Source organism: Ailuropoda melanoleuca, chromosome 7, assembly GCF_002007445.2.
Source record: "Ailuropoda melanoleuca isolate Jingjing chromosome 7, ASM200744v2, whole genome shotgun sequence".
Taxonomy (NCBI): domain Eukaryota; kingdom Metazoa; phylum Chordata; class Mammalia; order Carnivora; family Ursidae; genus Ailuropoda; species Ailuropoda melanoleuca.
The window spans coordinates 8,340,310-8,353,253 of record NC_048224.1 but is presented as its reverse complement, the minus strand read 5'-3'; the positions used below and the strand labels follow the sequence as shown (position 1 = coordinate 8,353,253).

At 40.1% G+C, this 12,944-nt stretch overlaps 1 protein-coding gene across 15 annotated transcripts in view; it reads left to right on the top strand.

Annotated features, from left to right (window-relative positions):
• The window catches only part of FREM1 (FRAS1 related extracellular matrix 1), a 186,862-nt gene that overhangs the window by 103,578 nt on the left and 70,340 nt on the right, over window positions 1-12,944 (top strand). For 14 of the 15 annotated variants that reach the window (XM_002915932.4, XM_034663912.1, XM_034663917.1 and 11 more), the window contains 3 exons: window positions 2,455-2,599; window positions 6,210-6,351; window positions 9,302-9,497. In XM_002915932.4, coding sequence (XP_002915978.2) covers window positions 2,455-2,599; window positions 6,210-6,351; window positions 9,302-9,497 — 483 coding nt within the window. Of the gene's footprint in view, window positions 1-2,454; window positions 2,600-6,209; window positions 6,352-9,301; window positions 9,498-12,944 lie in introns of those variants that run through there. The other variant, XM_034663924.1, reaches the window with a different exon arrangement.

The following is a 12,944-nucleotide window of genomic DNA, read 5'->3' as shown; positions in this document are numbered from 1 at the left end:
AGCCTGATGTGGGGCTCGATCCCATAACGCCAGGATCACGCCCTGAGCTGAAGGCAGACGCTTAACCGCTGTGCCACCCAGGCGCCCCTATCATTATTTTTCTTTACATTTTTTTCTTTTGTTTTTGTATTAGGAAGATGTTCTACATTCAGAAATAAGATATTTACTTGTATTTTCTTCCAAATCTTTTAAGACAGCTTTATTGAGATATAATTCACGTGCCATAATATCCACCCCTTTAAAGCCTACCATTCAGAGGTTTTTAGTATGTTCATCATCATGATTAATTTTGGAATACTTTCATTATCCCCAAAAAGAAATACCACACTCATTAGCAGACATTCTTATCCCTTTCTTCCTCAATCCTTGGCGATCAGTAAGCTATTTTTTGTCTCCATAGATTTGCCTATCCTGACACTCTAGAATCATATAAATAGAATATTATGACCTTTTGTAAATGGTCTCTTATTTGACATAATGTTTTCAAGATTTGCCTGTATTGTAGCATGAGTCAGTACTATGCCATTCCTTGTTATTGCCAANATCAGTAAGCTATTTTTTGTCTCCATAGATTTGCCTATCCTGACACTCTAGAATCATATAAATAGAATATATGACCTTTTGTAAATGGTCTCTTATTTAACATAATGTTTTCAAGATTTGCCTGTATTGTAGCATGAGTCAGTACTATGCCATTCCTTGTTATTGCCAGATAATATTCTATTCTTTGGACATATCACATTTGTCTAATCCGTTCATGAGTTGATGGATATTTGGGTCACTTGCACTTTTTTTTTTTAAGATTTTATTTATTTATCAGAGAGAGGGAGAGAGAGCACAAGCAGGGGAGCAGCAGGCAGAGGGAGAAGCAGGCTCCCCTCTGAGCAGGGAACCCAATGTAGGACTTGATCCCAGGAACCTGGGATCATGACCTGAGCCAAAGGCAGATGCTTAACCAACTGAGCCACCCAGGTGTCCTGTCCTTCCACTTTTGACTGTGAACATTCATGTATACGTTTTTGTATGGATAAATACTTTCATTTCTCTCGGGTCTATATCTAAGAGTGGAATTGCTGGGTCATATGATGACTCTATGTTTAACATTTTGAGGAACTGCCAAACTGTTTTCCAAAGTAGAGGCATCAGTTTACATTCCTACCAGTAATGTATGAGAGTTCCAATTTCTCTGCATCCTCACCAAAGTTTGTTACTGTCTATCTTTTTTACGATAGCCATCCTAGTGGGTGTGAGCTAGTATCTCATTTTGATTTTGATTTCATTTCCCTAATAGCAAATAGTGTTGAGTATCTTTTCATGAGTTCATTGGCTATTTGTCTATGTTCTTACATCTTATTTGGAAAAATGTCTACTCAGACCTTTTGCCAATTTTGTAATTGGGTTGTCTTTTATTATTGAATTGTAAGAGTTCTTAATATATTTGGAATACTAGACCCTCCCTTATCAAGTATCCGATTTGTAAATATTTTCTCCAGTTCTGTGAGCTGTTGTTTTACTTCCTTGCTAGTATTATTTGTAGCCCCAAATTTTTAATTTTGATGAGATCTAAATTATCTGCCTTTTTTTGTTTTGTTTTGTTGTGGTCACTTGTGCTTTTGGTATCTTATCTAGAAACTGTTGCCTAACTCAAAGCCATAAAAATTTACTCATGTTTTCTTCTAACAGTTTTACTAGGTTAGCTCTCACATTAAGGTCTATTATCCATTTTGAGTTAATTTTTGTGTCTAGTGTGAGGTAGGGATCCACTTCATTCTGCTGCCTGTGGCTTTTGGGTTGTCCCAGCACTATTTATTGAAAAGACCACTCTTTTCCCATTGAACAGTTTTTGTGCTCTTGATGAGAATCAGTTGCTTGTAAATGTATGGGTTCCTTTCTAGACTCTTTTCTATTAGATTAATCTATATGTCTATTCTATGCCAGTTCCACACTGTCTTGATTACTATAGTTTCATAGTAAGTTTTGAAAATGGGAAATGTGAGTCTCCAACTTTGTTCTTTTTCAAGATTGTTTTGGCTATTCTGGGTCTCTTGCATTTTCATATTAATGCTATGTAGTTTTTTAAAAATCAGTTTTATATTTAAGTTTTGCTTCATCTAGAATTTATTTTGGTTATTGGCTTGAGGTAGGTATCTAACTATAATTTTCCCCAAGTAATGAACCAGTGTTCTCATACAGTTTATTAAGCAACATATGCTTTTCTCACTGATTTCTAAATAAGGTCCTTATCAAATACTTAAGTATTTAAATATGAATTTTTAACAAATTAAAAGGGCAGTCTTACTTCATAAAACAGTTTAAATTTACCCTATTGCACTGATGAATGAACTCTTGCTGATACCAGTACCTTGGAAATTTAAAAAGATCATGTGTGTTTTGAAATGGCTTAATCATAAGAAAGATTTATTTTCTCTCTCTTTTTTCTCCCCCTTCTTCCAGGAATGAAGTTGATGTATGTGCACGATGGCTCAGAGAGCCTTGCTGATGACTTTACAATCCAGTTGTCAGATGGGAAACATAAGATATTAAAAACCATTTCAGTGGAGATCACCCCAGTTAATGATGAGAAACCAATGCTGAGCAAGTAAGCTACCTGAAAGGAGTCCCTTTCAGATATTCTAGAAAGTTCTGAGGTCTGGAAGACTAGGTACAAATGTCATGTGTGTCTTCCAAGGGAGAAACAAGTCCTTGACAGCCCCTGTTTATCACAACTTGTCCCACCTACTCAGGCACCTAGAACTTTTAGTGCAAATGTTAATGTAACATCTCCCTCACAGTTCTTAAATTCACCCTTTAATTATTGGATTTTCCTCTGAAAGTTCTAGGTAGTTGTAAATAATTAAGAATGTCTGAACCTACCGTATGGAATGAACAGTGTACTGGGTATTTAAACACAGTATACACACGTGAGAGTGCAACAGATGTATAGACTTAACCAAAGTGTGATAATATTAACAGCAGAAAGTCCTCCCTGTTGATTTGACCAAACTTTTAACTAAGAATGACTAAGGGAAACATATAAATGCCATTGCTTTCATCATCTGGGTATTTCATGATCCACCAGTCCTCTGTGTTTCATCGGGTTCAATACTCCCTTGCCACCTGATATCAAAATGATCACTTAAATAGTTGTTTAAAAATTCTGAGCTGATACTAATTGCAGACCATCTTGGTATCTCCCTTTGTAGTTGATCAGTTTGATCATAGGGTACAGAGTCTTTTTCAACTACATTTCTGTCACTTCAGCCCCTTCTCTTAGTACTGGCCACTATACGCAACTGTACGAGGGTCAAGCTTGAGGAGGCCCAGCTGTCTGGTGCTGGGCACAGAGAAGTGTCTGCTTCTTCTGATGATAGTTTTTTGGAGGGTTGCATCTCAGATATCAGTTCCACTAAAAGTCCACAGCAGAACTTTCTGTTTTCTATGATCTAGCTGGATGGTTGGACTGGGATGACCTTGACTTATAAAAATGAAAATAGGAAGGGTATCGTGGTATTAGGAAACCTCTTTCTGATGACCTCACTGTATCTAAGAGGAAGGGAGGGAGGTGCAAACGGGTATTTTTTAAGTGCTTACTCTGTGACAGACACTGTATTGGATCTTTTAAAATAGACATTTCCTTAAATCCTCTCCACAATTATGGGAAGTAGGTATTATTATCCTTGCTGAAAAAACTGAGACCAGACAGGTCAAATAATGGGGCAGTCATTCAACTCTGATTTCCTGTTTCTTGCTGCCTTCTTGCTCTTAAACAGCCTGGCATAGTTTCATCAGCAGAATCACCAAATCCCCTTCAGCTCTGCTTCCAGATCTGTCCTTTTTCTTTTCTTTTTCTTTTTTTTTCTTTTTCCCCCTCTCTTCTGTGGAGTGGAAGTTATATTCCCTCTACTTTCCTTTCTGTGTGTGTCCTCGGGTAGATCACCTCTTGCCTCCTCCCAGAATGTGCTCCATGATTTTCTTTTCTTGCATCTCCAGTCTCTCCCTTCTCCTTCCTTCTGCTAACAAGACACAGGGATATAGTTTGTGGGGAAGAGGGCAGATTTTGGAGCCAGATTGCCTTGGTTTAGCCACTAACCAGTTGTGTGGCCTTGAACATGTCACCTCACCTCTCTCTACCTCTTTGTCAACCTCTTTGAAAGTGGGGATAGTAATAGTATCCTCTTCATAGGGTGGTCGTGAGGACTGAATGGATTAAAATACGTGAGAGTGCATGGAAGACTGGCTAGTCCCCAGCAAGTGCTCCTACGTGCTAGTTACGATCGTTACTAGCAGCTATTCTCATCCTAAAACCACAAAGATGACCCAGTTCCTCATTTATTTCAGTGCCAAACTCTTTGGAGGAATAGCTCGGGCTTTGTCCATTTCGGCCCAAACTCCCCCACTTTGTTAAAGCTACTCCCTTAAAAGTTGCCCTTGGCCTTCTGACCGAATTGAGTGGCTCGTCTTCCCTTGCTGGACCTTGTTACAGCATTTGACACCATTTCTTTGGAATTCCTTTTAGATGCTGCAGTAGATACTTTCGGTTCTCTGAGTGATGCTCCCTCAGTCCCCCCTCCCCCAACTGTAGTTGCTCTTGTGGTAGAACACGCCAGGCTCATGGACAGGGTCGCATTACCAGTGCCTCGGTGCGTTGCTCCGCTTGCCATGTGGCTTAGGGCTGTCTGCGAAATAGTGTGGGCTCATTTGGCCTGTGGCCAGACACAGCAGAAAACACTCTGATGGTAGCTCTCCACCTAGGGAGCTAGTGCGTAAATAAATGTCCCACGTCCCATCCTTCAGAAGCACAATTTGAAGAGTATTCTATATGATTCTTCAAAGGATCCCCAGCAGCACTAAGCTGGTAAAAGCACCTTTGGGGCATTATTCCTCCCACCCTGTCTCGCTCCTCACTTCTCTCTCTTGCTTCCTGGGATCATTTCCCAAATAAATTACCTGTACCACAGTCCTTGTCCCATGGTCCCTTTCAGGGTAACTCAGACTAAGACATACTTTTTTCCCCTTTGGCCTCTCTGATATTGAATTCTGACACTTCTTCCTACCAAACTCCTTATCTTCTTCATCACATTGGCTTCCTTCCTGTTTTAATTAATCTATTTCTATTAATGGCACCACTCATCTCCAGAATCAACCAGTCAACTGAGTCGTTAGCCTTCTAGAGTAACGGGATTCATACTCTCTAGGAAAGAGGTGGGCCAAAATCACCTCCTACTGCGAGGGAAGATGTCTGTCCTGGAGAGACAAGAAAGTCACCAAGTAAAAGAGGTTAGAATTGAGGTGTCGGGGCTCTGGCTTGTCAGCAGGAGTACGGAAGGCTATTGGAATGCCAGGTGATGCCACTGAAATGTCCTTTATCTGCATCCTGAGGAAACTTCACCATTTTTTATCAGAAACCAAGCTGTCAAGTTGGACAACATTTGGCCATGTGTGGTGACCAAACCAAAAGCTAGAAACACGGGTGGAAAGAAATTCCTCCTCACTTTGGTGAGACCAGGGAAAATGGCTATATCGGCTGGGAGAGGAATAGCATGAGAGGGGACGTGCAAAGTCACAGTAGCAGTTTTTATGGTAGAAGCAGCAGCTGCCCACCCCAGCCCCGTCTTCAGGCTGCCAGGGGCTAACCTGGCAGCTGTAGCACTTGGAAAAAATCAATCACTGTGAAGAGAATGCTTGCTACCCGAAACGTTACCAGGGAAAGGGAGGGTAATGTAGAGGGCCATGGATTGCCTGAGAATCACCAAACTCATAATGGTATTTCATAAAGGGTACCAGAACCCCGGTGGCTAAGCCATTTGATCTCTTTAAGTAAGTTTTTATCTGTAAAATTTGAATGATAATATCTTGCTTACTTATGTCACAAGACTGTTGTTGTAGCAAGTGAAATATGGAAATATAATCATTCTATAAAATAAATTACAACATAAAATGGTGAAGTTCAATGCACGGAAACAATCAGAAGTATTTAATTACTTCACACCATCTTCATTTTCCCGACTAATTGTCTTCTAGGACTTTCATGTGTAAAGTGAAATGAGAGCTTGTTTCTTGAGTCTGACTCACCATTTTCAGTACTTTGGATAGGGAATAGCATTCCCGAATTGTTGAAGATTGGGAACTATAATAGTTATTGTGAATGACCCCTGCGAAAGCAGTGCCTTCCATGTTTCCTATCAACCTAGACATCTTCCTCTTTACAGGAAGGCTGAAATTACAATGAAAATGGGTGAAACTCGTATTATTTCTAGTGCCATTCTTTCAGCCATAGATGAAGACTCACCCAGGGAGAAGATTTACTATTTGTTTGAAAGACTTCCCCAAAATGGGCAGCTTCAACTTAAGGTTAGTGTCTGTTTTACTTTTATTTCTCAAAACTAATGTGGCAGGTATAAATTTTCTTAGTACACAGATTTCTATAACTGAATTTATTCTCTAATAGCCACATTTTGCCCAGAGGTAGAAAATTTGATTCTCTTAGCTTGGGGTAAACTCACACCATGCTAAATTTTCTTACTCAACTCAGGATAAATTCACTCAATATAAAAGTTCTTCATTGTTTCCTCTCCCCTGGGATCATATCTAAATTTTGGGAGAGGGGGTGACTGGGATAAAGCAAGTTGTCTAATTGCTAATGTGAACCAGGCATCCTTTGAGATATCTTAATAACCCCAGATTTAACAAAATTTTTATTTTTTATTTTTTTTAAAAGATTTTATTTATTTATTTGACAGAGAGAGAGAGACAGCCAGCAAGAGAGGGAACACAAGCAGGGGGAGAGGGAGAGGAAGAAGCAGCCTCCCAGCAGAGGAGCCTGATGTGGGGATCGATCCCAGGACTCTGGGATCATGCCCTCAGCCAAAGGCAGACGCTTAACACCTGCACCACCCAGGCGCCCCTAAAATTTTTAAATAGACTTTGTAGAGGGCTTGTTGTGGCNATCGATCCCAGGACGCTTAACACCTGCACCACCCAGGCGCCCCTAAAATTTTTAAATAGACTTTGTAGAGGGCTTGTTGTGGCTATTAACAACCTGATTCTAAAGTTTGTACGGAGAGGCAAAATGCACAAAATAGTGAACAAAAAGAGGAACAGAGTTAAAGGAATGGGACTGCCTGGCTTTAGGACTCACTATAAAGCTGCATTAAATCAGGTAGTGTGGGTTTGATGAAAGGACGGACGAACAGATCAGTGGAACAGAATAGAGAGCCCAGAAATAGACCCTCACAAAAATAAAGTCAACTGATCTTTGGCAAAGGAGCAGAGGCAGTACAGTGGAGAAAAGACAGCCTTTTAACAAATGGTGCTCACCAGTCTCATTCAGACTGTTTGCCTGATGCCCGAGGAGTAACCCAACACACATGAGAGATCAGTCACTTGAAAACGTCCCACGAGTAATCCATCAAAATGTTTGCTTGAATGATGGATGAAGGCTAGCAACAAACCACCACCAGCCATCCCCAATGTGATTATTTGACTGAATGCTGAACTTTAATTGTTGTGTCGACACAGTCCTAGAAAGAACAGCGAGGATGCATTCTGCGCGGAACAGCTTGATTATCTTAGATTGTAGGCACCATAGAGAATCAGAGTGAAGAGCAATCACTGGTTTAAATTGAGGTACAGCTGTGTCCTTATTTCATTTCAAAGAGTAATGAAGCAGAAATGCAGTGAGAGCTGACACATTTGGGTAGCATGGGAAGCGAAGTGTCTTGGGTATGTGAAAATCCAGATGGGTTCAGGTTGCCTGTGTGGTACCACATAGTTCTCTCCCAGTTCCCTTGGGCTTTGCCATGTCTCTCCAAGACCAGGCACTGGGACCCTAGGACTCCTGGACTTTCTCAAGAGCTCTTGTGTTCTTGTTGACTTGCCTTAGGTTGCCCCACCTTGAGTCTAGCTCTCATTTTCTTCCTCTCTGGGGGCTCACAAATGATTTCGTCAAGTAAGAGCTGGCATTTGGGAATGCATGTGGGGAATTGCGTGGAGATGATTTACTTTCTCAGAAAGGTTACAAAAGAAAAAAAATTAACTAGAATTGCAGGCTGTCCAGTTTAAAACCCGAAAGAGACTGCTTTAAAAACTATATCTACAAACAGATCTTAGGATGGAAACACATAATGACCTTAAATATTACAACATAACTAACTTTCACCCAGTGAGCGTTGGGGCTGAACATCTGTACAAACATCAGATGAGCAGAAATTTTAAGGAGGAGGAAACTTTATCAAATAGGCCACAAAGAGAAGTGGTAACACAATGAGGGGAGGGGAGAGTGAAGCATTTTTGACAGGAACTGGAGTTTGTGGAATAATGTGTCAAAGGAAAAAAAAAAACACCAAGGATTTAAATTTCTATTTTAGTCTCAAAACAGACAAGGAAAAGTACAAGATAATATTATACAGTAAATTTGTAAGATAACATTTTTCTTGAATTATGTCAAGTGACTTTCATGAGCTGTTCTTAGGGAAAGTTATGTATCTTCAGAGAATAACAAGAAAATTATTGTAAATCAGGTACAGATTTTTTATTATTATGTTTTTAATACTCTCAGTTGTCAGTTCCCCCTAGCATACGAACCTCTTTCAATTGAGAAGACCACAATTTCTGCACTGAGTTCGGTACAGAATATATGCTTGACTGATGTTAGCTTGTTTTTAGAAGATTCTGATAAAAAAATAATATATGATATTTGCAGTTATATATATATACATATTTTTGTCGACTCAAGGTATAAACAGAGGGAATGATTGGGATCTTGATAATTTTCTTTGGGCTTAAGTAAGGCTGGAAAATGTACTGGGAGTAAATACATCCATTCTATTTTTGTTTTATCTATTTCAGATAAGTCTGGTGATAAACCAGTTTGAAAAAATAGGTTTGATTAATTGTATAATGATAGGAACTGAAAAAAAAAGGAACCCTCAAATGAAACATATTTAATTTTTAAAGAATCAATTTCAGGAGCTCGATTACCCACCTGCTCTCATTAATTGGAATATTTAATCAGCTATGATTGCTCATAATAAATGCCTTGGAAGTAGCACGGCTGTTGAATTGCCACACGACTGTCAAAAATTTCTTGGTTGAGGGTAGTTTTTTTCCCAAGGTCTTAATTTATTTTAATGTATTTCTTTGAAAGGAAAAAAATAAGGTAAAATGGCAAAAAAAATTGCATCTGGAGTTTCTCTGAAATATCATTTCTGTTGGAGGTTTAGAGCGGGTATGGCAAATGTCCACTAACATAGCTTGGAAAGAAAAAAAACATGGGCAGCTGACTAACTTTGGCACCTTTCAGATAGGGAGGGACTGGGTCCCTCTCTACCCTGGCATGAAATGCACTCAAGAGGAAGTGGATCTAAACTTGCTGAGATACACACACACCGGGGCGATGGATTCCCAGGACCGAGACAGCTTTACCTTCTACCTCTGGGATGGCGACAACAGATCACCAGCATTTGACTGTCATATCACCATCAAGGATATGGGAAAAGGTAAAAGCATCTCTCTCAAGGTTTATTGGGATCAAGTTTCATAACCAGAAGTGAGCTGGTATAAGCACTCAAAGGTTTTCAACTAACTCCCCCTCCCTGCCCTCCCCTCCCCTCCCTTCCCTCCCTTCCTTCCTTCCTTCTGTCCCCCCCTCCACCTCCCTCTCTTTTTGACTTTCTTTCTTCCACCCTTTGTACCTGAAATTCCATCATTTGTGATTTGCTTCCCTGGCTCCTCACCTGCTCTGCCTGGTTCATGAGAGTAGCCCATCTATTTGTTGTTTTTAGAATTTCAGAAAGCCTATTGGAAATCCAGCCCACAACATGGCGGCACAGGCTGCTGTAAGAGTCAGGGTTTTCTGCTATAAGTAACATTTTACCAAACCAATGAGATAACTCTAATTTTATCTTCAGGAAGAGAGTTGTTACTTGAAAACAACGTTTCAGGGGAAAAACATTCCCAATATAATAATAAAAAGAAATAAAAATATATTTTAAAATTTAAAAATCATAAAAAGGGACTTTGTCATTGAAAAGTTTAGACTGTTGCTCTTTTCACTGTGAAAGTGCTAATACCAACTCTTTGAGGGACAAGGGAGAACACGTTGAGACACTAAGCTGCTCTTGAATTAAGTAGACCCATTTGTGTAATAGGACTCGGCAGCATATAAATGGTAGAAGGAAGAGGGTGAAAAAAATACTAGGAAGGAAGCTCAATAAGGCAAAGTGTAAGCCCTTGTTACCCAACTGTCACTACCCCATAATGTTGCTTAGAGTTTATGTGAAGAAGGTACATTCATTTCTTATTGGTCTGTATCGTCCCAGAATCTCTGTATTCCTAGGACCAAGTATATTCTTGGATCTTCAGTGCATTCTTGATTGACAGAATGCTTCCCTTTTTGCCTGGTTGCCAGGAAGCTCGGAGGGCAGTACAAATCTTGTATCATGTGTGTGATAGAATTACAATCGTCCTGAAATCTTTCTCTTTTTAGTTTCAGTCAGCTTGATCGATTTTGACATGTTTATTTTGGGTTCTAAAATAATGTATTTTGTTTGCTTGTTTCCCGGTTGTAAAATATGTTCCTTGAAGATGGCCAATAAGTGGCCCTCAGAGAAGCTAGATATTACTGTATGCATTTCTTTCTTTCCACAAAATTAGAACTACTATGTTCACCATCAATATATGTCCAAGCAAAATGTAATGCAAGTCCTTTATCGTGCAGACAGCTAATGTATTAGGACAGACTGCCCTTGGCTAAGTACAGTGCATTCACTGGGGTGGAGGAGAGGTCAGCTCCACACAGCCATCTGGGGATTATTTTCCCCCTAGAGGATCCTTCATCTCTGAAGGTCTTGGAGTCACTCCGGAATTGAAAGTGGAACGTGGAGAAAAATGAGAGGATGCCTGGCCTGGGCTTGCACACACCTGTCTTCTGCACCTTCCAGTGGCTGAGTCGTAGTCACATGCCACATTAAGGGAGGCTGGGCAGTGGACAGTCTAGTGGTGTGCCCAGGAAGAAAAGAAAACGAGGCTGGGGAGTGCCTGGCCAGTCTCTGTCACCACTGACATGGGATCCTTTTCTGGAAGGATTTGTGAACACTTACATCCAACAGATACATTAACCTAGCATTTTCAGAAGCTCCAAATTCCTTCCCTTTGCTGCTTTTTACATCGTGGTGTGTTTTATACTTACACGGTGTTATATTTTTTTAAAACGTAGTGTGAGTTTTCTCAGGTCGTAACATAACTTGATAACTGTCGTTATTCATCTCTGAACAAAACTACACTGACTAATTAGACTAAATCATAACCCTAGCATCGAGCATTTGAGAGATCTCCATTTGAGAGCGATTATAAATAACATCCAATTGTTCCGTGTCTTGCAATGTGCACACTGGCAAAAATGATGTGGAGATCTTTGAGAGAAGCTTAAAGGGCCATCGTCTCATTTGACCTTGAAAGGTACTCTGCTGTGACAGTGCTGAGAAACTGCATTGAGGGAAAGCCCAGATGCTCTTCCTCCCCTCGGATCTATCTTCTGCTCCTGGCAAAACATCCTGTGGGTGATTTTTGTGTCCCCGGCCTTGTTCATTCTTCTCACTCCCTTGATGTATTCATCTGGACTCCCAAGAGGCGAGCCCCATCTGGGGCTCAGGTTTTGATTTAAAGTTGGAATGCTCTTTGATTCTCCATTGCACCTAAGTTGGACAGCATTTTGAGTTAAAAGCACCAATAATCTATCAAAAAGACCAATTTAATCAACTGAAACGGAGTTTCTCAGTCTTAGCACTGTTGACATTTTGGGATAGATAATTCTTTGTTGTAATGGACTTTCTTATGCATTGCAGGATGTTTAGACGCATCTCTGGCCTCTACTTATTAGAAGACTATAGAAACCCCCAGTTATAACCCCCCAAAATATCTAAAGACATTGCCAAATGTCCCCTGGGGGCCAAAGTTGCCGCTCATTGAGAACCACTGGTCTAGTTGTACCTCCATGATGTTTTATTTTTTTGTTTCCTCATGGGACTGAATGTCTTTTCAAATTTTATCGACGATTTGTATTTTTAAATTTAGAAATGGCTTGGCATTTACTTCACACATATTTCCTCTTGGATATTCATTCTTTTAGCATTGATATTTAAGAGCTCTGATACAAAGCAACAAAATAATCTAGTGCTTGAGTTTGTGCTCTTGAGTCAGATGGCTAGAGTACAAATTCTAGCTCCATTTTTAATTTTTTTTAAGAATGCTTACTTATTTATTTATTTACTTATTTGACAGAGAGGGAGAGGGAGAGAGAGCACAAGTAGGGGAAGGGGCAGAGGGTGAGGGAGAAGCAGACTCCCTGCTGAGCAGGGAGCACAATGCAGGGCTCGATCCCAGGACTCCAAGATTATGACCTGAGCCAAAGGCAGATGCTTGACAGACAGAGCCACCCAGGAGTCCCTAGCTCCACCTTTTATTAATCGTATCATCATTAGCAAGTTAGTTAGCATTTTTCTGTATCTTCGTTTCCTCATTTGTAACCTGGGAAACATATACAATACCCTACCTCACAGTGAGAAGGTGAGAAAGAGCCTAAATCCTGTGCCTGGCACAAAGTGGATGCTCAGTATTGGAGTTATGGTCATTTTTTTAAATGAATGAGGGAACAAAATTGGATTATAATCCTTAGTTTGTAAAACTGCACCATCCATCCACATGTGACCCACTTCTCCTTCGCTCATTTATGTATTTCATACACTCCTTCATTTCTTCTCTTCTAAATACGTAGTACAAACCTTTGCAAACAACATACAATTCAAGGACTGGAATATTTTCAGTAATAAGCATCTATGCATGTGCTTTTCCCATCCTTCAGAGAGAAGCATCATCCTGAATTCTGTGTTCATATTCTTACTTTTGTTTATGGTTTTCTGGGACTTGCTCATGCAAGGAACAAATGG